At 56.7% G+C, this 21,090-nt stretch overlaps 11 protein-coding genes across 11 annotated transcripts; 6 read left to right on the top strand and 5 right to left on the bottom strand.

Annotated features, from left to right (window-relative positions):
• Positions 1-15: 15 nt before the first annotated feature.
• BDY17DRAFT_290007 (subunit 17 of mediator complex-domain-containing protein) lies at positions 16-2,019 on the bottom strand. Its single transcript, XM_033732429.1, has one exon. It carries the CDS (start codon positions 1,969-1,971, stop codon positions 142-144), a length of 1,830 nt encoding a protein of 609 aa, XP_033594527.1. The 5' UTR covers positions 1,972-2,019; the 3' UTR covers positions 16-141.
• Positions 2,020-2,154: 135 nt separating this feature from the next.
• Positions 2,155-3,566, top strand: BDY17DRAFT_260237 (IMP-specific 5-nucleotidase). Its single transcript, XM_033731837.1, has 2 exons — positions 2,155-2,262; positions 2,325-3,566. Exons 1-2 carry the CDS (start codon positions 2,238-2,240, stop codon positions 3,539-3,541), a joined length of 1,242 nt encoding a protein of 413 aa, XP_033594526.1. The 5' UTR covers positions 2,155-2,237; the 3' UTR covers positions 3,542-3,566.
• BDY17DRAFT_290004 (S-adenosyl-L-methionine-dependent methyltransferase) lies at positions 3,567-5,891 on the bottom strand. The gene is made up of 2 exons (XM_033732428.1): positions 5,540-5,891; positions 3,567-5,478 (listed from the first exon to the last, which is right to left on the bottom strand). The coding sequence occupies exons 1-2, from the start codon at positions 5,826-5,828 to the stop codon at positions 3,584-3,586; spliced, it is 2,184 nt and encodes a 727-aa protein (XP_033594525.1). The 5' UTR covers positions 5,829-5,891; the 3' UTR covers positions 3,567-3,583.
• Positions 5,892-6,107: 216 nt separating this feature from the next.
• Positions 6,108-8,007, bottom strand: BDY17DRAFT_21620 (uncharacterized protein). Its single transcript, XM_033730138.1, has one exon. It carries the CDS (start codon positions 7,789-7,791, stop codon positions 6,130-6,132), a length of 1,662 nt encoding a protein of 553 aa, XP_033594524.1. The 5' UTR covers positions 7,792-8,007; the 3' UTR covers positions 6,108-6,129.
• A 216-nt stretch (positions 8,008-8,223) lies between these two features.
• On the bottom strand, positions 8,224-8,697 carry BDY17DRAFT_243973 (cytochrome b5-like heme/steroid binding domain-containing protein; the record flags this gene model as incomplete). Its single annotated transcript, XM_033730489.1, has 1 exon — positions 8,224-8,697. A coding segment is annotated over one exon (474 nt), but the record flags the coding sequence as incomplete, so codon positions are not given.
• Positions 8,698-9,473: 776 nt separating this feature from the next.
• BDY17DRAFT_320463 (uncharacterized protein) lies at positions 9,474-10,919 on the top strand (the record flags this gene model as incomplete). Its single annotated transcript, XM_033736464.1, has 2 exons — positions 9,474-9,515; positions 9,579-10,919. The coding sequence occupies 2 exons, from the start codon at positions 9,474-9,476 to the stop codon at positions 10,917-10,919; spliced, it is 1,383 nt and encodes a 460-aa protein (XP_033594522.1).
• A 560-nt stretch (positions 10,920-11,479) lies between these two features.
• On the top strand, positions 11,480-12,214 carry BDY17DRAFT_243352 (erg2 C-8 sterol isomerase; the record flags this gene model as incomplete). Its single annotated transcript, XM_033730421.1, has 2 exons — positions 11,480-11,786; positions 11,850-12,214. 2 exons carry the CDS (start codon positions 11,480-11,482, stop codon positions 12,212-12,214), a joined length of 672 nt encoding a protein of 223 aa, XP_033594521.1.
• Positions 12,215-12,397: 183 nt separating this feature from the next.
• BDY17DRAFT_320461 (uncharacterized protein) lies at positions 12,398-16,417 on the bottom strand (the record flags this gene model as incomplete). Its single annotated transcript, XM_033736463.1, has 3 exons — positions 12,398-14,144; positions 15,477-16,205; positions 16,296-16,417. 3 exons carry the CDS (start codon positions 16,415-16,417, stop codon positions 12,398-12,400), a joined length of 2,598 nt encoding a protein of 865 aa, XP_033594520.1.
• A 313-nt stretch (positions 16,418-16,730) lies between these two features.
• On the top strand, positions 16,731-17,851 carry BDY17DRAFT_289989 (uncharacterized protein; the record flags this gene model as incomplete). The annotated part of the gene is made up of 2 exons (XM_033732427.1): positions 16,731-16,861; positions 16,917-17,851. Coding segments are annotated over exons 1-2 (724 nt in total), but the record flags the coding sequence as incomplete, so codon positions are not given.
• An 18-nt stretch (positions 17,852-17,869) lies between these two features.
• On the top strand, positions 17,870-19,296 carry BDY17DRAFT_289988 (uncharacterized protein). Its single transcript, XM_033732426.1, has one exon. It carries the CDS (start codon positions 18,009-18,011, stop codon positions 19,191-19,193), a length of 1,185 nt encoding a protein of 394 aa, XP_033594518.1. The 5' UTR covers positions 17,870-18,008; the 3' UTR covers positions 19,194-19,296.
• Positions 19,297-19,753: 457 nt separating this feature from the next.
• BDY17DRAFT_243722 (AAR2 protein-domain-containing protein) lies at positions 19,754-21,082 on the top strand (the record flags this gene model as incomplete). The annotated part of the gene is made up of 2 exons (XM_033730461.1): positions 19,754-20,967; positions 21,031-21,082. 2 exons carry the CDS (start codon positions 19,754-19,756, stop codon positions 21,080-21,082), a joined length of 1,266 nt encoding a protein of 421 aa, XP_033594517.1.
• Between the last annotated feature and the right edge of the window lie 8 nt (positions 21,083-21,090).

Raw genomic sequence — 21,090 nt, 5'->3', positions numbered from 1 at the left:
CAGTCCTCCGTAGGTACGCATCGCAACTACTACATCACATATCCATGGTCTTCAAACGGATTCGTTTATGATGGCAAGCATGAGATATTTAATGGGAGAATTTTTCCTCAGCTTGAAGCCTTGCATGACAGAAGCACCACCCTACAGCACCTCCCCGACAGCCTCCCACAGCCCCTTCTCCGACTTCTCTCCCTCTCCTCTCCACGACATCTCCTTGCTCAACGAGTTCAGAGACAATGTCCTCCTCCTGCTATCCACCGTGACCCATATCGCCTGCCCCTTCCTCATCGGGCCAACGTCCTGAGTGACGAGAGCTTCATTGTCCTTGCATTTCCATTCGCCGTCCATGTCATTCACAAGACTGCGCGCTAAAAGTGTCGCGAGCTTTGCGTCGGCAGCCGAAGCGAGATCTTCCAAGCTGTCGAGTCGATACGGTTCCTCGCGCCACGGTACATGGAGAAAAAGCTTCGACCCAAACCCTTCCGTCAATGTAGTCTCGAGCCTGATAACAAGACAAGCCTCAATCCCCTTCGAGTCTGAGATCTGTAGCTTGGCCTCGGATGTCCATGGTTTTTGGAGCATTGTCATCAAGGCCCCCGCGCTTTCGACTGTCCCGTTCCCGGCCAAGGAGATGTGCGCGAGCTCAGCCGTGTGCTCCACGTGAGCGGCAACCAGCATTTCGTCCACGCCACCGATATATGCGTTCAGTCGTTCAAGTGACTCGCGGTGAAGCAGCGGTGACATGATCGGCCTCAAGATTGGCATCACCACTCTTTCCTCTTTGGACTTGTCGGAAATCGGCGCCGGAACGGCAGATCTTGCTCTGATTTGCTCCCGGTGTGCCTGGCTTAGCAGAAGCCTCGCCGCAAGGGCAACGGTCTGAGCTGCGGTATCGCCACCGCTCGACCCGTCACCGTTGGCCTCGGCGCTGTCGTCCAGAGAGATCAAGTCGAACGACATACGCATGCCATTGCCCAGCTTGACTTCGATTGTTGACCCTTGCATTCCCGCCCCCAGAGACGTGATGGTCCGGCTTTCGCGAATCATCTCGTGGTAGAGCTCCTCATCGAATAGACTGTCTCGAGCGTAGCGTATGCGGGCCTCCAGCGTTGTCTCTTCCACATCCAGGAGTCTGGGAATCTTGGAGGTGCCAATAATCTGTCCATCTTGATGCAGAGTGGCCTGTAACGCTTTGGAAGCACTACCAATGCCTCGCTCAACCACCACGCCGCCGTCGGAGCTTGAATTCAGGGCAGCGAGGCCTCTTCGCGAGAACTCTGGCGCACTCTCGCTAAACCCAAAGCTGACTCCAAGTCGGTGCTGCTGTCCCGGAATGCGGCAAATGTTCCAGCCCTCTTCCGAGATAGACAGAACCTGTTCCCAGTACTGCGTTTCTTTCCGCACGTTGCTCTCTAGGCGCGTTGCAGCTGCCAACAAGTTGTCTGCACTTTCTTGGAGACTTTCGATTCGTACGTTAGCTGCCAGCTTTTCGTAGTCCGCCTCCCTAGCACTGTTGGTAGACATCCGCTTCCACACATCCGCCCCCAGCGTACCAAGGGGTACGGCATCTCTCAGGAACGGAGAGACGGTGTTCTGTGCCTGTCGGGGCGCATCCCTGGACAGCAAGAGTGACACGAAGTCCAGCGACATCAGAATCTCCTGCTCGGCCGCCCTGACGTTCCCCAGCATCTCGTATTTCGCCTTGAACAGTTCTTCTCTTGTGGCGGGCCTTGCCTTCTCCGGGAGCTGGCTGGCATCGTCCCGCTCTTCTTCCTCGTCCTCCGTTCCACTCTCACTAAGCTCCAAGGCCCCATCAGCCGCCAGCTCCTCCTGCAACGATGCCTCTGTGATGTCTCGGAAGTGTCCCCGCTCGCCGCTCACTCGCGCCAGAATGTCCTGCAAACGCCCCTCCTCCGCCCGTTTGTTGGCCCATGGCTGAAAGGAGAACGATGCGAGCTCCGTCGCCGCCATTGCCGTAGACGTACGCCTCGACCAGAGTATAGAGGAATTACTTCATGGAATCGGGGTGTGTGATGATAGATGCATGTGTGGAGGGCGAGCGAAATAGAGCTCGCTGGCGCCGGCTCGGACCGCCGACACGTTGTCGGCGTGCGGCTTGTGAACGGGCAGTGACTTGAGTGAATACGCCCTCACCTCAGCCATATTTCTTGCGAGTGAGGGAATGTTAGACTCGTGGTGAATACTGGCCAGTAGGCCAGACTCTGTAAACAGCAAACATGACGACGAGATATCGGGTCGAATGTGAGCATCATGGCCGCCATCATCACCTTCTCCTGTCAAGACTTGGACTGACAAGATGCCAGATGCGCTCAAAACACATCGACGTGATCAGCTCATCGAATGGATCAAAGGCCTTCTCGCGGTGCCGTTCGTGCTCATGTCCCAGCCCACGAGCATGTTCGAGCAGGACAAGCCCGGCATCAACGAAATGGCCCGCAATGCGCACACGCGCTACGCCGAAATCATGCGAGACATCGAGTACCTCATCGCCGACCACATCCGCAACCAAAAGTCCGGGACGGAGAATGCATCGAAGCTAAAACTCCTCGTGCCGTCGGTCGGAGTCTTCTTCACGCCTCTTCCATTGCAGAAAGCGTTCGCCTTCCAGGATTCCAAGCGCTTCATCAGCTCCCGCAGATTCGTCGCGCCTTCCTTCAACGACATCCGACTCATCCTCAACACTGCGCAGATCATGTCTCTTATCAGCGGCGGGAGGCTCGAGCTGGCCACCTTCGACGGAGACGTCACGCTATACGACGACGGCGACGTCCTCCGCCCCGACAACCCCTGCATCCCTCGGATTCTGGATCTGCTGCGCAAAGGCACCAAGATTGGCATCGTTACGGCAGCTGGCTACACAGAGGCCGAGAAATACTATGAGCGACTCTTTGGCCTTCTCGACGCGATAGCATCGCACGATCCTTCAAATGCATGGGAGCATCACCTCGTGGTCATGGGAGGCGAAAGTAACTTCCTCTTCACCTACACCCCCCGCTCGCCCCACAAACTCGAACGCGTGGAACCGGAGCAGTGGCAGTTGCCTGAGATGCGGCATTGGACGGAGGAAATGGTGTCTGCGCTGCTCGACACGGCAGAGCAAGCGTTGAAGGATTGTGTGTGTAATCTGAACATGCCCGTCGAAGTGCTGCGGAAAGAACGAGCCGTCGGCATCTACCCGGCCGAGAAAGGCCTCCGACTTTCGCGGGAACAGCTCGAAGAGACGGTGCTGGTGACCCAACGAGTGCTCGAGATGTCCGAAGCCGGGCAGCGGATTCCCTTTTGCGCGTTCAATGGCGGCAACGACATCTTTGTGGACATTGGCGACAAATCACTCGGCGTTCGAGCATGCCAGAACTACTTTGGTGGGATCGAAGGGAGCAAGTCTCTGCATATTGGCGATCAATTCCTCAGTGCAGGGGCGAATGACTTCAAGGCGAGGCTGGCGTGTACGACGGCGTGGATTGCAAGCCCGGCCGAGACGGTCGCACTGCTTGATGAGATTGCGCAGCTCAGCGCGTAGACATAGAGTAGCTAATTAAATCAGAAGTGCTCTCCTGCGTGTCTACGCATGTCCCTTTGCTTTGCTCATCGGACCCCAGTTCTCGCGAGGGTTCATCTGATATCGAATCAATCGCTTGCCAGGCTTGTCCTTTCCCAGATTCTCATCGAATACCACCTTCAAGCGCTTTGTTGGTGGATCCGAATTGCTTCCTTCGATCTCGCCACTTTCACCCTCTCCATCCTCCCGCTTCTGCTGCAGAATCTTCCACCCCGGTGTTCCTTCCTTGACCGAGCCCTCCTTGACGGGAGCGCGTTGTCTAACCCACTCCCGCAGTACCTCCCAAATCACGGTCCACGGCGCGTCAGTCTTGACGCTCCCGGGCTTGCAGTGGCTCCTCGTGGCCCGGTAACCTGCATGTCTCAGAGCGCCTTTGAGCAGATTCTCGGCCGGAGCTTGGGCTTTGATGACTTTCACGAGGGCAGAGGGGATGAAGAAGAAGGGATGCAGGTCCCGTGTCTCCGGCGGAGTGGGCGGGATCAACAGACTGTCCTCCCTTCTGGTACTCGCCGTGTGAGGCTGGGCCTCGATGGGAGGAGAGCTGACGCTGAGCTCATCCAGCGCCGTATCGAGCATGCCCTCCACTCGAGCCTTTGTCTGGTAGAGTTCGCCATCCACGCTGTCCAGACTGTGGAGGATCTTCTCGATGAAGGCAGCATTATGTAAAGGACCTCCCCACATGGGGCCTGCAAGATGCGTCTTACTCCCACAGTGTTCGCAGAGTTGGTTCGCGCTCGGTGCTTGGGCAATCGAATATTTCCAGTTCGTCTGCTTGCCGTTGCCAGGTTGCTGTGTGTGTCGGCCGATGAACTGCGTGCTCCATGCACCACACCCATGGTCGCAGCCGTAGACGAGCATAGTCTTGCCGGCGAGGAACTTGACTTCTTGCGCACTCTTCCGAATGCGAATAAAGATGCGAACGTAATAGTCGATGCTCAAGGAGAGAAGCGGCTCAATGGCGATGCCGTACTTTGCGGCACTGGTAGCAACGGAGTGAATAATCAGCCTGAGCCCGCCTTCGTGCGAGTGGGAGCCCTTGATCGGCATGCCCCCGTACAGTGAGAAGGTCTTTTCCGAGTAGCCGCATGAGGCGAACACGCCGGAATCCGTGCATGTGACACAAAGCATGCCACCGTCCTCCAGTGCTTGAAGGGCAGCGTCGATGAAGGGTGCCGCGGTGCCATAGGGATCGAGGTCGATGACGTCGTATTTGCCGCTGATATGTTGCGGGCCATGGGTGTGGGTGGGAGGGAAGGCAACGCCATACATGTGGCGGAGAGCATCGCCCGTGGTTGTGGTGATGAGATCAGTGAGGCGGTTATGCTGGACGTTGAGGTCGATGTTTTTGACCGCGTTTGCATCCCGATCGTTGGCTACCACTGCGGTCACGTAGGGGACCTCGCTTGCGTATCGAAGAGCTCTCAGTCCCGTTGCCGAAAGGGCGTCTAGAATCCGGAATCGCGGTTTCCAGTCGGATGCTTTAGGGATAGAGGCAGTTCCTGTGGCAGAGGGCTCTATCTTGCCATTCGCAGTATGCTCTCCGGCATCCAGATTCTTTTCGTCTGGCATCTCTGCTGCCTCAGGTTGAGCCACAGCGCGGACATGCTCTGTATGCGCCTCCACCCCGGATGCTCCATTTTGTTCACTCGTCGCTGAATCATCGGCAGTCTTGCGCACTTTCACGGTCTCTTGCTCCCCCGCCTGTGCCTCCTGCTTCGACTCTTCCCTCTTCCTCTTCCGCTCTCTTTTATCCCCCTTTTTTGATCGTAGCGCTGCATGCGCCAGCTTCTTTCTCTCGCATGCATCTTCGGCAAAGGCGTTGATAGCAAGGACGCTCAGGTCGCGATTGAACTGCTGGATGGGGTTGTAGAAGACGTTTTGTACTTGGCCACTGTCGTCTATAAAGGCGGCATCAGTCACCGGCGCGTAGAGGCGGGCTTGGGAAGAAGTCGAGCTCACCTGCTTTCGCATTGGCTTGAGGGTCGAGGGATGTGCGTGCATTTGGAGGCACGAGGATATACGCCTTCCCCTCCTGCACTGTCTTCAGGATCTTTCCGTCATACTGCACAAGCTGGTCTCTGAGCGGCGCGGCGGTGATTGAGGCCGGCGCATCATCGCCCTCCATCTTCGTCATGAGCCTGCGCGCATGGATGCCAATCCTTTTTGCTGGGAATATCGACCCAAAAGGCGGCCTGTGAGCAGTGCTAGAGCTGAGGAAGACACCAACCCTCGCAGCCCGCATAAGCATACGAGGAGATGGGGAGGAGGTGAAGGATTGTTGGACAGGCGAGCGGGTGGTTGGAGGATGGAGGGCGAGGATTTTACTTAAAATTCACATGAAGTCGGCTAGCGCGGCGAGGCTGCCTTCAGATTGTCTCCAACCCAACTGCCTGCGACTCTCCGTGAAATACATCTTATTTACCCAAGAGCAAGTCTTACGATCCACTGGAGTGTGGAATGGAGTCGTTCGAAAGGTTCATCACGGCTGGGAGATAAGGTTGAGTAGCTGCCTCCACCGCAACATCCAAACTACGAGCTCGACCTCCCGATCAACTCTCCTCCGCCACGGCCACCCTCGAGTCCTTGAGTTTCCGCACGACAGCGCTGAGCTCATCGTCCGTCTCGACGTTGCGCTTCTCGAACTTCCTCCTCCGCATGATCCCCTCCCCAAAGTCCCACAGCCCCCTGTCGTAGGCCAAAGGCACTCCGTGCGTGAGAGCAGCAGTCTCAATATGTTCCAGCCTCGGATCCCCCCATCCCGTGACGCAATACACGCCGCAATGGAACTTGCGACATTGCAGAGGAAAGTCGGCTGGGTGCTTGCATCTTGGGTCGTGGGTGTAGTAATTGACAGTCCATTCGATACTCTCCAATTTGGGAGCCTCGTCTAGGATTTCCAGGCAGTCGCGGATGCTGTGTGATACGGAGTATGGATCGAACGAGTTACTGCAGACGAATATGACGTTCTTGAAGCTGAGACACGTGAGTGTGTCGCAGTGTCGACGCAGAAAGCCGGGCATGTCGAATTCGAGACACGAGGGCCGTGGTCGTCTGTCCATGTACATGGGTGGTGTTGCGTCGCAGTACTCGAGTGGGCCGCATTCCCGTAGCTCAATCTCCAGGCCTTCCAAGTGTGGAAATTGCAGACTGTGCAAGATGGTAGCAAGGAGATCTTCAGGAGCCGGCCGCCTCCATGGCGCGTCGGGGGTGAGGGTAAGTTTTACTCGTCGCAGCTTTACCCGAGTCTGACGGATCAAATGGTGATACAGCAGATGCGACGCATTACGTCTCCATCCACAATCGATGGACAGGTCCAGGCTCGTGATTGTCTCGAATGGATCTGGCGACGGAGAGCCTGGGATGCGCTGGTGGTATTGGATTCTGCCGACGTCGGCAAAGGGGAGTTCGCGGCCTTGATGTACGGATGAGAAAGACAATCTGGGGTCGAGCAGGAGTCCGTAGAAAACGTGCGCGTCAGAGACACGAGCGCGAGGCTTTGCGACTACCGTGCCCTTGTTGGTCCCCTCGGGCAGCTGCTTCGGCGGTGCTTGCGTGAGGCGTTTGGCGAACCGCGAGATATAGACCGCACAGAGTTGGTTGAATCCTGACCCCGATGCTTCCTCCTCAAAAGCTAGCCTGCTCAACTGCGGTAATTTCCTCAGAGCCCCGACGAGGTATTCAAGTACAGGGCGTAGACGGCAGTCCGGCTCACGCTCCTCGCAAGCGCGCACGCGAGATTTGTCGGCATCTTTGGCGACCATCGCCGGCCAGACGTAGAACCTTTCTTCCCAGGTACACTCCGAATGGTACCCAGGTGTCGGTCGCCCGGAGCGCGCGATTGACTGGGAGACCAAGCCATTCGGCGACCTCCGGTAGTCAGGACAAGATGCTTCAATCTCGCGCCACAGCGGTTGGCCCAGCACGACGACTTCCTCGATGTACTTGCTGAAGACGGGATGCTCGCAGATGTGTGCCACGTTGGCCAGAGCTTTGGGCGAGGGATGCAGATACAGTCTGTTGAGTAGCTGCCGCATGACGGTGGCACAGACCGGCACCAGACTGTGGCAGGTCAATCGGAGGTGCAGGACGGATGTGATTTCCAGGTTTTCGACGACGCTGAGGAGAACCTCATCTGGTAAAGTGGTGAATGTGGCTGCTTTTGCGTGTTCCGTCGCGGGTTGGCGACGCTTTGGTCTTGCGTAGAACACCATGTTGATGCGGGGAGGCTCTGATGTTGGCTGATGGTAGGATAAGAGTTGTCCACGGGTGAGAGGAAGAACGATTGAGCGGAGAGTTGTGAGGCGGCTGTTGTAGCAACCGGGAGCGAATTGTCCTTAGAAGACAGTGGCGACACGGCTTGGCAAATCACAAAGGCGAATAATAGGTGGCTGGAGGTGACGAGCAAGCGGCGAATGTGTCACGACGTGCAGCGAATAAGGTGATGGGAAAAGCATATGCTTACACGTGCAAAGATCGTGGTACCTGGGTGTGGAGATTGTGTGCAGCGTGGTATCACGGAAAAGGGGGGTTTTCAGAGGCGTGGGAAGAGGAATTGACATGCACTTCTTTCTGCTGCATTCACCGTTAGCTGATGTAGGTAGTGATGGGACGGTGGCTCCCGCGAACAAATACTGCAAATTCATCTACTCATCGTCTGGCTCGGCATCTGCATGGCCCACCGGCACCAGCTTGCCGACCACGAGATACTTGGCGTTGAACCTCTCCTCCCATCCATTCAAACTCTCGATTTCATCCCCACTCAGGTCCTCCAGCCGATCCAGCGGCCCGTGGAGATCCTCGGTCAGCATCTCTTCATCGAAACTGCCCTTGGCCAAGCCTCGACTTGCGTCTCGCCCGGCAAAGTTGGCGTATGGACCTTCCGGGCCGTAGAAGTTGCGGCCGGAGGTGACGTCGAATACGCGCCCGCGGACGGCTAGGAAGACGGGCTTGTTGTCCTCGCCGTTGAAGGGCTTCAGTTGAGGGGGAGTGAAGGTTTTGAAGACGAGAGGCGCTGGGGGTGCGGGAAGGGTGGGGGCTTTGGAAGCTGGTCGCAGGCGTGTGTAGAGGAGCAAGATGAAGAGGGCGAAGAGGACGAGGTTGAGAGGGCTCGCTATCGTTTGGCTGAGGAGGCAGTTAGATGCTGTATGTGGGTTCAGGATGGGGGGATTGAACGTACACTTGCGCCGCGGGTGGCGGGTTGGAGGCGTTGAATTCTGTTGCTGTATGGGCCGTTAGTGGGAGAGATCGGTGAGACCTAGAGCATGACCGCTTGCATACCTTCATCCATGGCGACGTTGGAAGATGAGATTGAAGCAGGACAGAATCTCGAAAGCTGACCTCCGAAACGTCACCAGCTTCGGCTCACTTTCCGAAACCCTAAGGCTGCAGGATCTCCCCGCAACGGGCGACGTGACGCGCTAGTTCTTAGCCAATCGCGTCAGAGGCGTGACAAGGCGGTGGTGAAGATGAAACGCGCCTTTGACTTTTGTACGACTCGGTCGCGAGGGCGAATGGTCTGTCCTTAGCGAAGGCCTCCTAATACAGGCCAGTCCAGGAGACGCCTCCAAAATGATTGTTTACGATACTTGTAACATCCACCTCTTCCTGCTTTCATCCCACCTGCGCCCTAGGTGTGCTGCCCTGCTTGCCCGCGTCATCTGAATCCTCCGCCCGGCAAACACTCGCTCGCGCCGCAAACATTGCGTCTGTAGACATACAAACCTACCGCCACGACCCCGTCGCCACTAATTACATCCTGCGCGTCTCGACACGTTCGACACCACCATCCTTGGAAAGGTAGAATCAGACCGCGGTAACCCTCGACCAACCTGGCCAGCACCCCTTCTACACCGCTCAGCCTAGCCGCCCTCATCCTCGCCACGATTGCGTGAAGATGGGCACGCCGTCCACTCCTTCCAGCGCAGGAAGAGACCATGTAAGCCACCCTTTGTTTAATCACGCTTGTCCCCAGCCGGAGATCAAATACTCACCTCACTAGTCCCGCCTACCGCTCTTCAAACACGTCAAGTCCATGCTCCACAAGCCGCCGCTCCTCACCACCCCTGGCACTCCCAAGTGGGACGAATACACGGGCGAGCTAAGTGAGACTGGCAAAGCTCCGAAGGTGAAGCCGTCTACCTACATCTCGACGTATGAAGGCGCCTTCACCTCCAGTCGCCGTCGCTCCCCCCAGCGCCCGAGCAAGGCAAAGCGGAACGATTCACCCGTCTCGGTCTTGGATGATGGCGACCTCACGCCCGTTGACGGTACCAACGGTGCCTCAAACTTACATTCTGCCCGCTCCCCGGTCTCCCCAGTCTCTGCGCCTTCTCTGGACCTGGATGACGAAGATGTGTTTGAGGACAAGGTAGACCCAAGCTTGCTCCCAGATCCCCTGTCGCCCAACGTGCAACGAAAGGCGCGCGCACTGCCGCAGACCCCCTCCATCTCCACCCGTGTCAAGCGCAAGCCAACCTCTCGAGACTTTTCCGCCGAAAACTATCCTCCCGTGTCGGAGCCTCATAACCCCTCGCAATCGGATGACGTGACTGCAGACATTGATGCCCCGGCAACCCCGTCAGCATCGGCACCTCCGAGTCACTTCAGCTGGACCACCTACGCTGCTCCTACCCGTCCTGGCCACGCATCCATCAATACCCAGGCAACGCGACAAGCCGAACTTCCGCCGGGAGCGACCAAGAGCCGATTTAGCTGGAGTACAGTGGCTACAAATGCGACACGCGGAGCACGCGCGGACTCTCCACTGTCCTCTCCGCCACCCATTCCCGCTGACTATGTGCAATCAATTCTCTCGCGAAGTCGACCGGTTCAAAGGACGGACAAGGAGGACTGGAGCCCACCGACGCAGGCGCCTCGCGCGAGGTCCGATGGCAACCCACCCTCGGCACCTTCGACGATCTTGTCCTCACCGCTACCATCGACAACCATCAAACCTCTCAACATCTCCAAGACATCGACGCCTAAGAGCAAGAACAGCCCGTCGGCAGCCAAGGCACTCCCTCTGCCGCCTCAACTCTCCGCTGATAACAACCTCACTCGTCTCGAAACACTACTGGCTCAGGAGCGCGATGCCGTTTTGCAGCGACGAAATGTGGAGCGAGCAATCGGAGACCTGGAGAAGGTGGAGCGCGCGTCACCCCTGGATGTCCCCTTCTCCACCGTCAGAGATGCGAAGAAGCGACTAGCCGAATATCGCACGCGCTTAGATGAGGTAAGGCTGGAGGAGCGGAACATTGGCATTGCGATTGCGCGGGCGAGGAAGCGGGAAGAGGAGGTGGATGGGGATGAAACGCTGTGGGTGAGGAGGGTGACGAATTGAGGGAGGTGTGGGTTTCGGGTTATGCGTGGATTGGCGAAGCGGAATGTTGTTGTATGAGCACGAATGAGGTTGGTTACGGTCGGATTTCACGACGGGCATGATTGTCACGGACGAAGTTTCTATTAGCGAGCAAAGGTATCGAACATGATGCACTCAAGCGCGCAAGCCCACTAATGCCTCGGTTTATGCTTAAATCAATCGTCGTATAAGTCGAGAAAGAAAGCCATCTGTAATACCCAACTGCCGCATTAGGCAACTCGCCGACGCGGAGCTTGAGTTGCTCCGCTCTGACACAAATCACCGTTGCCAAAGCGGAATAATTCGTAGTCAGCCCAACGATGCCGGAGCGCGACGACTCGGCGGGCTTGACAGACCAGATGACACATCTCCGATATCGAACGACAATCGCATGCTGACGTCGAGCTGGACAGGAGACATTGATCATCTGCTTGGCGCTGGCGACCATCACATCAACTCCCTCTCGACACGACAGGCCGCATCTGTATTCCACAGCCCAGCTCGTCTTTTCATGAACGATCTCAGGAATCCCGACCGACAATATGAGACGCGGTGCAACAGTCTACTTCTCCTCCGCCATTGCTCTGGTGCTCGCCCTTCTCCTCGCCCTCCATCAAGCCCTGGAGCACAACGCCTTCGCCCCCTTCTACATCTTCGACCCCGACCATGTGCAGGCCACGTGTCTCACGTCCGTGCAGCAGAACGGCAACAACACCCAAGCATTGGTGGCCGGAGTCGTCGACACGCTGGCAGCGGATGAGAAGCTGCGGCCGTACTTGAATCTGCGCGACGAATGGATTCTGAACAACGCCGGCGGCGCAATGGGGGCTGTGCGTATCGTTCATGCTAGTAAGTCTAGCCGACTCGTTTCTTTTTCTTGTCACAGCGACGCTTACCTGTGATGACTGCCAGGCTTGACAGAGTACATGATCGTCTTTGGCACGGCGTTGGGCACAAACGGCCACACCGGCCGACTGACAGCCGACGACTACTTCCACATCCTCCAAGGCACCCAGCTCGCCTTCTCCGCGGGAAGCTACGAAGCCGAAGTCTACCCAGCAGGCAGCGTACACTACCTCCCTCGTGGCCAAGCGCAGCAGATGAGCATGCCCGGTCTCTGCTTTGCCATCGGCTACGCTCGAGGCTGGATTCCGGGTCTGTTTCCCCTGGGCTACGCAGATGGCGTCTTCAGCACCGTCGACTATGTCAGCCTCTGGGACATGACGAAGATTACGTTCCGTGAAGTAGTTGGAAATTTGTTGAAGGGGAAGATCTGATGTCTGCCTGTATTTGTTTATTACCTGGTATCCTCGCTAGGTGTCCGACATCTCATCTCACGCCGATGAGACGCCAAAGCTGGGCATATATGCTATTGAAACATCCAACGCTACCGCCATACAACACGCTGTTTCCGCACCATGCAAACCATTGCACACACAGGCCGGCTGTCTGCTATTACCTCACCTTCCACTGCGAACCCGCCTACCTCTTCCACACTCTCGCTTGCTCAATCCCTCGTTCGGCCACACCCATCCCCGCAGTCGCTTCGCCTCTCGCGTCTCTGACAAATTCGGCTTCGGCATCCACGAGTCGCGCGCCAGGTGCTTCTGCCTGCTCAGCTGCGCGGGAGTTCCGACGTCCATCTTCCAGTGATATTGACCCGGGAATGGCTGTTCCTTGGCCAGCATATGCAGATACCAGAGCGCCAACCCGGCCGTCATTTGGAGATTGCCGTTCTCGTCCGTGCCATGCGTCGCCACACGGACGGGTTCGGCGACCTCAATGTATCCAAACAACGGGACATTCGAATCAGCGTCCGGCACGCCTCCCGCTCGAACGCAGACCAGCTCGATCTCGGTCATGATGAAGCCGTACCGACATTCGTGCTCGCGCATAAAGCGCTGCAGTTGTGCCAAACTCTGGAGATATTTCACCTTGTCCCCAGGCGAGCCGTTGCGCATGCCCGAGTTGCACTGGTCGTAGCACTTGACGATCCCGACGACTCGGCCTCGACCGTCGCCGTAGATGGTCTGTTCGATCTCCGACTGGTAGCTCGAGATGAACTCGGGCTTTGCACCGGCGGTGGACTTCAGTGCGCGCATCGCCATGTGCTTGTCGCCCTGGGCGAGCTTCAATGCGGCATTGACTTTGACGGCATGATAGTTGGCGCACATATCGGCCAGCTGAGCAGAAGTCTCAGGAATGAGGTTGACTCTGCCCGGTGCTGGCAGGTCTCGGGTGGTGACTCGGACCTGCAAGAGATCGATGAGGCCAGGAATGGTGGAGATGGTGGAGGTTGCGAAGTCGGACCAGGGCGCGACGTTGCGAACGTCGAACCAGCAGTGAGCGTTCTGCGCGCGATTGCTCTCCACAGTGCGCTGTGTAAGAGACGGCGTGGGATTGGGCGCTGTCAGATATTCCAAGATTGACGACTCTCCATACTCCAGTAGGGGATCAAAGTCAAGCTCCGTGGACAAACGCGAGGGATTCGCCGGCGGACTTGCCGTGCGTTTTCGAGCGGGGTAGGACTGGATCTGTCCTCCCGGCATTGAGATGGGCGTGAGATGGCTCATGGCGCTGGCGGTACGAGACATGCACGTCGAGCTGGCGGACATGGGCTGGGGCGTTGGGCTCTGTCGGTAGGTTGGAAAGCCATATCGACCGAGAACGCTGGCATCAATGCTCGTCGAAGAGCTGTGTCGAGCGTGCGTATGTATGTTCAAGGTGGACTTGGACCGAGAGGCACCGAAAGAAGGCCTGGCAGAGGCGGGATCAAGCATCATGTGCTCAAACGGAAGCGGCGCGGAGCCCGGGGTGACCAGGCCGGCGGTCATGGGTGGGCTACTGGAGCGCCGCTCGACACTCGGTCGCACGCGCAGGTGACCCTGGAGTTGCATCTTCGTCTTTTTCACCGGTAGTGACGCTGTCCTGATATGGCTACGGGAATCCTGGTCGGAGCTGGCGTTGATCTGCTGGTCCTGAGGGCGCACCCGTGGCAGAAGAGCCGGGCCAATCTCCCGGATCTTGGGCGGCGATTTGGGAGGGGTGGTGGCTGCGGTTCCGACTGTCATGATTGATTCGGGGGACCACTCGTTGGTGAAATACGATGCCGCAGTGCTTGCACTGGCCCCGAGGCCGTGGAAGTCATTGTAATCGTCAAACTCGAAGATGGTCGGCGGGGTGAGATGACGTTGGAAGTCCATCTTCCTGTGGGCAGTGAAAGAACAAGAATTATTTGCGTTCGGAGCGGTAGCAAGGAGTCCTGCTCCTGGAGAATGAGAAAGGACAAAGGAAACAAGGAAAGGACACAAGAAAACTCGTGGCTCTCGTGAGTCGTGCAGAGGAAAGTAGGCCGTGGGTATCTTGGAGAGAGGAGGCAAGAGGACATCCACGGGATCGACGGCGATCTATATGCGAGTCTTGTATCCAGTGTTCGGAAGCCGCAATGCCGGTCTAGCCACAACATGATCATTGCAATACACGGGGCGAGTCAAGAATAGCGTCAGAGACGAGAGATGAGACGATCCATGGACCCGTGCCACTGGAGTCCGGCAGGCCACCGACAGGTCCGTGTGCGACAATCTCGAGCATCAACAACGGCAATCTGCCGTGTGGGAGCCTTGTGCGGGCGCGATGAAACGGCATTTCGCGCCTCAGATGGGCCTCGAGAACACCTAGAAGGTTTGAGGTTGCGGCCGATCAGTGGGCTGCTGCTAAACTTGGGCTCTGCAGCAACCGCCGACCTACGCGCCGCCGGGTATGAAACGAGATGAGCCCCGCCGCTCTGCATATAGAAGCAGTGTAGACGGAAAGGACGTCATAATAAGGCGACGAGCCAAACGAATGTGAGAGAGGTTGGGTTTGGAGCGATACGCGCGCGGGAGCAAGCGCCGAATGCAATTGGGCGCTTGATTACTAAAAGCGGCATCTGGCGTCTCGGTCGCCGGCGCGGACCAATGAGAGACGAGCAAGGCTGTTCGTTCGCCTGTTTCATCTCCCACCACTCCCACGCAGGGCAGGTCGTTGCGGTTTCAACGTATGCCGTTGTAGGTGACTCACATCTATGCTGTAGATCGCAAGAAGTAGCAATACATGTGAGCAAGCTTGCGGCAGTTCAAGACAAGTTCAAAGGTACCTGTAGGGATGATGGAGCAGATCACGTGCCTTGAGATGAAGTGCAATCGGTAAATGAGCATCGGCGGCCTTGCGATAGCCGCGGGACACCATAAGGCTGTGCAACGTCTCCATTGGCGCGCGCCATTTGCAACAAGCCGTCCCGGTCTACACAGTAGTGGAGAAGCACTGACACTCGTAATACTCATTTGCTTTGCTATCCACGTTTCCAAGGGGCGTATGTACCAGAATAGAAACCCTGCCTTCCCAATGCCAAGAACATACAGCGGCTGCGAGAAGTGTTACTGTGATCGACTGTAGTGTAGCTGGGTAAGATACAGAGCATCAGCGCGCATCTGTAGGTGAGTCGCATACTGACTCACCACGAGTGAGGCACAGATCCCATTCGCTCAAACCATCACCCACTCTTGGCTCTCAGCAGCTACGACAAAGCGACGGAAATCCCTCCACTGATCGCCGGCCCATTCGAAGTTCTCGGTGTCGTTCGGCAAAGCCGACGGCAACATTTGATAGAAGTCGGCGGCCAGAAAGCAAAGTGCCGGTGGTGGCAATCCCACGAAGTCGTGGATGTTGGCCAGTCGATCTCCAGACCACGAGAAAGTCGTCGCTTCGCTCACCACCGGACTCAATGGTGTGATGCGTCCTTCGAGCACGCCGAGAGTCTTCTCGTGGACTTGAGGTGGCCGACGCATTTGCAAGCCGTTGTCGTCATCGTAAGTGTGTGCGATCCTCATGGCTTCGTTGGCGATTTCCATTTCGTTTTGATGTCGAAGTCGCTCTCTGTATGCCTCCCAGAACGCTGGTTCGGCGGCGGACGTTCGTTGTTTGGACGACACTTGTGCCGGGCTGCAACCGCGCTGTCCCGCTCCGTTCAGACGTATCACATGGGCGAGGTTGGAGATGGATTTGCGCAGGCGCGGTCCGAATGTCCCTTTGTGTGCCGTTGTCTCCCCGGCTGCATGCTGATCGTCGAGTGATCTGGTCCGGCGGATGACTTGGTGGAGTTTGTTGGGGATCTCAAGATCGGAGATGGACTGTCGGAGATGGAGACTCGCCTTGTGCAATCGACCCTTTCGCTGATTGTTGTGCTGTGTCTGTGAGCTGCCGTAAAGCGCCAATGAGTCTCGGGGTTTACTGTAAATTCATGTGGATCAGTTTGATGCTTTTGAAAATATCACGTTGCATGGCGTGGTGTGGCAGCGCATCGCTGGGAGTACAACTCACAGCTCTTGGTCTGCACCGTCTCCCACCGCCGGGGCCATTCCCGCTCGCTTCTCAGAGGCCAAATCCCAAACGCTCCGCTGGCGCTTGAGTCTGCGGAGGACTGCTTTGTTGCGATACTCCATGTTCGGCTGGCGTGTATGTTGTCTGCAGGTTGGATTTGCACAAGTCAGGGAGTGCGGGAAGCCCAGAATTAAATCCTCAACTGCGGCAATATAAGAATCGATTCGCTCCCGACGATATGTCCGAGCGGATTTGGTCGAGCGAATTCGCCACCGATGGTGGTGGGCGTCGGAGGCTAAGTGAGGACAGCCACAGAATATCAGCTCACGAGCGAAGAACGGCAGCGCTCAGGAGCGAAAATAAGATATTCGCTCCCCGACACAGATATAAAGGCCTGCCCCCGTTCCGTCTTGTTCATCTGCAAGCCACACTTACACGATTCCCACAACTCCAACAGCCAAGTCAAAGCAATGGCACCGCAAGCAAACGTCCCGAGGCGACAACAGCCACGCATCACAGAATCTCGCGTCACCAGGATTCTTAAGCAGCGTGCGCGGGCACCCGAGGTAAGCGGACACTCTCCCTCGTACCGCTGCGCAACGGATGGCTGACAGTCCTTAGTTTAAAAAGATCAATGTCAAGAAATTCCTCCCCGCGTTCTTGCAGAGAAGGACCAATCCTGGGAGATTCGGCATCCGTCCGATGGAGTGGCACGTCGTGACTCTGCCAGAAAATCGGGGGTTCCGCCCGCTCCAACAAGATCCACTGACGAAGGTGTCGTACGGGTACACGAAAATTCGAAGCAAGGATGGCAAGATTGAGGAAGAACTGTTCACTGCCATCGTGCCAGACCTACCTTTCAGCACTTGGTGCCCGGAAGGAAGCTTCAAGCTGAGCGAGCAGGTCGAGTTGATCACCTGGAAGCCGAGTGGCTCCACCCTGTACCGAGATTCGGCTGCGGCGAAGCACAGCGTCAAACTTCCAAGGGGGGCAAGCATTGCAGGAGATTCCTGGGGCGCATTCGCGGCGCAGGTTGCAAGCGGCAGCAGCTTCGACATGACGCAACTCCGGACGGCGCTGGAAAAATTTGAACGCACACCCTCGCCGCTCGGGCCGCATGGAGCGAGCGGCAGCAGCTTCGACATGACGGAACTCCAGTTAGAGGTGGAAAAGATACAACGCACACCCTCGCCGCTCGCGTCTGGCGACTGGGAAGAAGCCCAGGGAATGGGCGACGACGAGGAGATGACTTGAGGTCAGCACAGTCCAGGAAGTGGAGGTGGTGTGGGATGGGAGGGTGCAAGTGGCCGGGTGCGCGAGCTTCGGCGTCCATTCTAATGGTTCTCATTGGCTGCTGGCGTTGCGGTGGGCAGAGTTTTGCTTTTCGATTGTGCGAGCTTCGGTGTTCATTCGAATGATTATCATAGGCTGTTGGGTTTTGGACGCGGTGGGCGGGCTTTTGCTTTTGGAGGTTGTTGGTTGGACGCAAGATAGTGCACAGTACACATATACAATTCTGCTTTCACTTTCAAAGTGATGTCTCTGGCACATCGTAGTCATGTTGCAAGGTGAGTCCCTGAGCAATGAAGTGAAGTGCACTCTCGGCTGCTGTTCCGAACGCTTGGACGCAAAGCGCGTCATCTCGCATAAGAACTGTCCAAAGCTCAATAAAGATCAAAGGCATTGTTCCCTGCAACTTCACCATTCGCTCCAATGGCGCCGTCAAGGGCATTGTTCGGTCCTGCGCGGATTGCTGTCCGTCAATTCCACCATCCATCGTACAATACTCGGCAGATCCGTGGAATCTCAGCGTACGGCTACGAACAAGCCAAATGCCTCGTATTCGACAATCACGGAGAACCCAAGAACGTCCTGCGCCTGCACGGCCACTCCATCAGTCCTCCCCATCGCGACCTCGTCACCGTCCGCTTCCTCGCGTCGCCCATCAACCCTGCAGACATCAATCAAATCCAGGGCGTCTATCCTACAAAACCCACCTGGACTACCGCATTGGGGACGAGCGAACCCATCGCTGTGGGAGGCAATGAGGGCGTGGCCGAGGTCCTGTCCGTCGGGAGCGGCGTGAAAGAAGTCCAAAAGGGCGATTGGGTCATCATGAGGAAGCAAGGATTTGGAACATGGCGAACCCACGCGCAGACTACGATGGACTACCTTTCGCCCATCAGGAACAAAGACGGCTTGAAGCCGGAACAAGTCGGCACTGTGTCGGTCAACCCTTGTACGGCATATCGCATGTTGAAAGACTTTGTCGATCTTCATCCCGGGCAATGGTTCATACAGAATGGGGCGAATTCGGGTGTTGGTCGAGCTGCGATCCAGCTGGGAAAGCTGTGGGGTTACAAGAGCATCAACGTTGTTCGGAAACGAGACACTGGAATGGAAGAGTTGAAAGCTGACTTGCAGGGCTTGGGAGCAGATGTCGTGGTGACTGATGAGGAAGTCGAGAAGAAGGAGTTCCGCGACAAGATCAAGGAGCTGACCAATGGCGGACGCGAGCCTGTGCGATTGGGATTGAACTGTGTTGGAGGCTCCCTCGTCAACAGCATGGCCAAGCAGCTGGCACCAGGCTCGCACATGGTCACCTACGGCGCCATGTCGAAACAGCCCGTCTCGCTGCCACTGAGCATCATGATCTTCAAGCAAGTCGCCTTTGACGGCTTCTGGGTGAGCAAGTGGGCGGAGCAGAAGCCGGATGAAAAGGATGCATGCGTGCAGGAGATTCTCGATCTGACGAGGGAAGGGAAGTTCAAGGATGTTCCAATGGATCGTTTGACGTGGGACTTCAATTCGAAGCAGGAGGAGCTGGTCAAGGCTGTTGCTGGAACGCTCGAAGGCTTCAGAAGCGGCAAGGGTATCTTTGTCTTCGGCGAGACCTGACGCTCGGGGAGATGGAGCGAGCAGCGTAATAAGACGCTCAATATGTTAAATACGATCAGAATGAATTTCCACCCTTGCGTACTGAAGGTCTAGCGGTGGCACGGGTGATGCTCGGCCGCCAAGCCATTGGCGTATATGTACAATTTAACTCGCCCCGGTCTCAGATTTTCGCGGAGAATCGTCGTCGACAACTCCGTCGGAATCACGGGCTTGTGGCTCAGTGTGCGTGAAATCAGGTGCATCCATCTCGACTCCTGCTGACCCCCATTTCAGGGTAGAGCATCCGCTTTGCATCTCGCTTTGCAAACATCACCCTCCACTAAGCGGAGTGGAGTGGAGTCGACTGCGGAAGGTCCAGGGTTCGATCCCCTGTGAGTCCAGCTTTCTTTTAAGCCTATTTTCATCCTTTTTGATCCAATAACCATCGAGTTTTGCCCATTATACGGTCGGGAGGGTGATATCACCATTGGGAGGCGTGCCGGAAAAAATCGAACAAAGAAACAGCGGCCGGGCATGAGTTCGAAGCCTTGCAAAGCCTGCGCAGAGTCTTGAGCAACACAATGGAGTCCAGCGAGGCGCCTGTTGTGCTGATGCTCGGCCTCCCCGAAGGCGCATTGGGAGGCATTGACTTGTTGTCTTTCACGACCACTCCCCGTTTTCGCGGGGTCAAAGGCATATCAACCGGCCTTCACTTTGCCTTTGCCAGTCCGACGACGGCCTTCTCCGAGCGGCATGGAATCTGGTTTGATATCACGAACAATGGCAATCCTCCGGATGTCATCGTCACACAATGGGACGCAGCGTCCGAGGCCCTCGTTCGGATCACCGATGAGACAGAGATTCTACGGCAACGAGCCAACCTGGGAAGCATATGGAATGGCCTGACACCCTACAGACAAGAAGTTGCCAAAACTGAAGGGGACGATGTCGAAGTGAGCTCCGACTGGTCTACCCTAACCGCCTCCATCACCCCTACCCTACTTTCCCGACTCCTCGGAAACGGCGCCGACTGGAAAGTCAGCTCTGCAAACTCCTCGCGCCGCGACCTCGAAGACATCCCCGGTCTTGTAGACCAAGACCTCGACCTGCAACCCGGAGAAGAACTGCACTTCCTCCCCATCGACCTCAAGCAAACCTGGCGCGAAGGAGCTACCGGTCGCGAGCGAACAGACGCCGCTCAAGACCGCTCTTGGGCGCTCAACAACCTCACCCACAATCCCCTCGAGATCATCGGCGAGCTGCAATTCTGCTTCCTCATGATCCTAACCATCAACAATTTCTCCTGCCTCGAGCAATGGAAGCGGCTTCTGACCCTGCTTTTCACCTGCAAGTCAGCCGTGGCAGAGCAGCCGGATCTCTTCATCGCAGCCATTGCCGCACTTCGAATTCAGCTGCAGCATTGCAAGGATGCGGAAGGTGGATTAATCGATCTTGCGGATGAGGGGGGCTCGTTGTTGAAGAGTCTGCTCGTGCGCTTCCGGAAAGGCCTGACTGGGCTCGACGCAATCGATGTCCAGGATGTGGTGGACGAGCTGGATGATTTGGAGGAGTATTTGAAGCAAGAGTATGGGTGGCAGTTTGGCGGGAGCTTTGCCAAGACGGGTCTGCTGGAGCTGGAGGATGGGGAACAGGTTCGGATGGACACGACGGCCTTCGATGAGGATGATGAAACGGGGGAGTTTGCACCGCAGGTAGTTGACCTTACGCCCGAGCAGGCCAAGTTGCTTGGGGTGCAGGATGAAGTCGATCTGCCTCAGACCTTGACACGAACATCGTTAAAGGAGGTCATCTCAAGCGATGAGGAGGTGGGAGAAGACGAAGACGAAGCAGCCGAAAGCGACGAGTCAGAAGACAATCAAGATCTGGAGGATATGGATTCTCGCTACTAAAAAGAATG

The sequence above is a fragment of the Neohortaea acidophila genome (genome assembly GCF_010093505.1).
Source record: "Neohortaea acidophila strain CBS 113389 unplaced genomic scaffold BDY17scaffold_1, whole genome shotgun sequence".
Lineage (NCBI taxonomy): Eukaryota > Fungi > Ascomycota > Dothideomycetes > Mycosphaerellales > Teratosphaeriaceae > Neohortaea > Neohortaea acidophila.
Note: the sequence above shows the minus strand (reverse complement) of the source record. Positions and strands in the feature narration are given on the sequence as shown.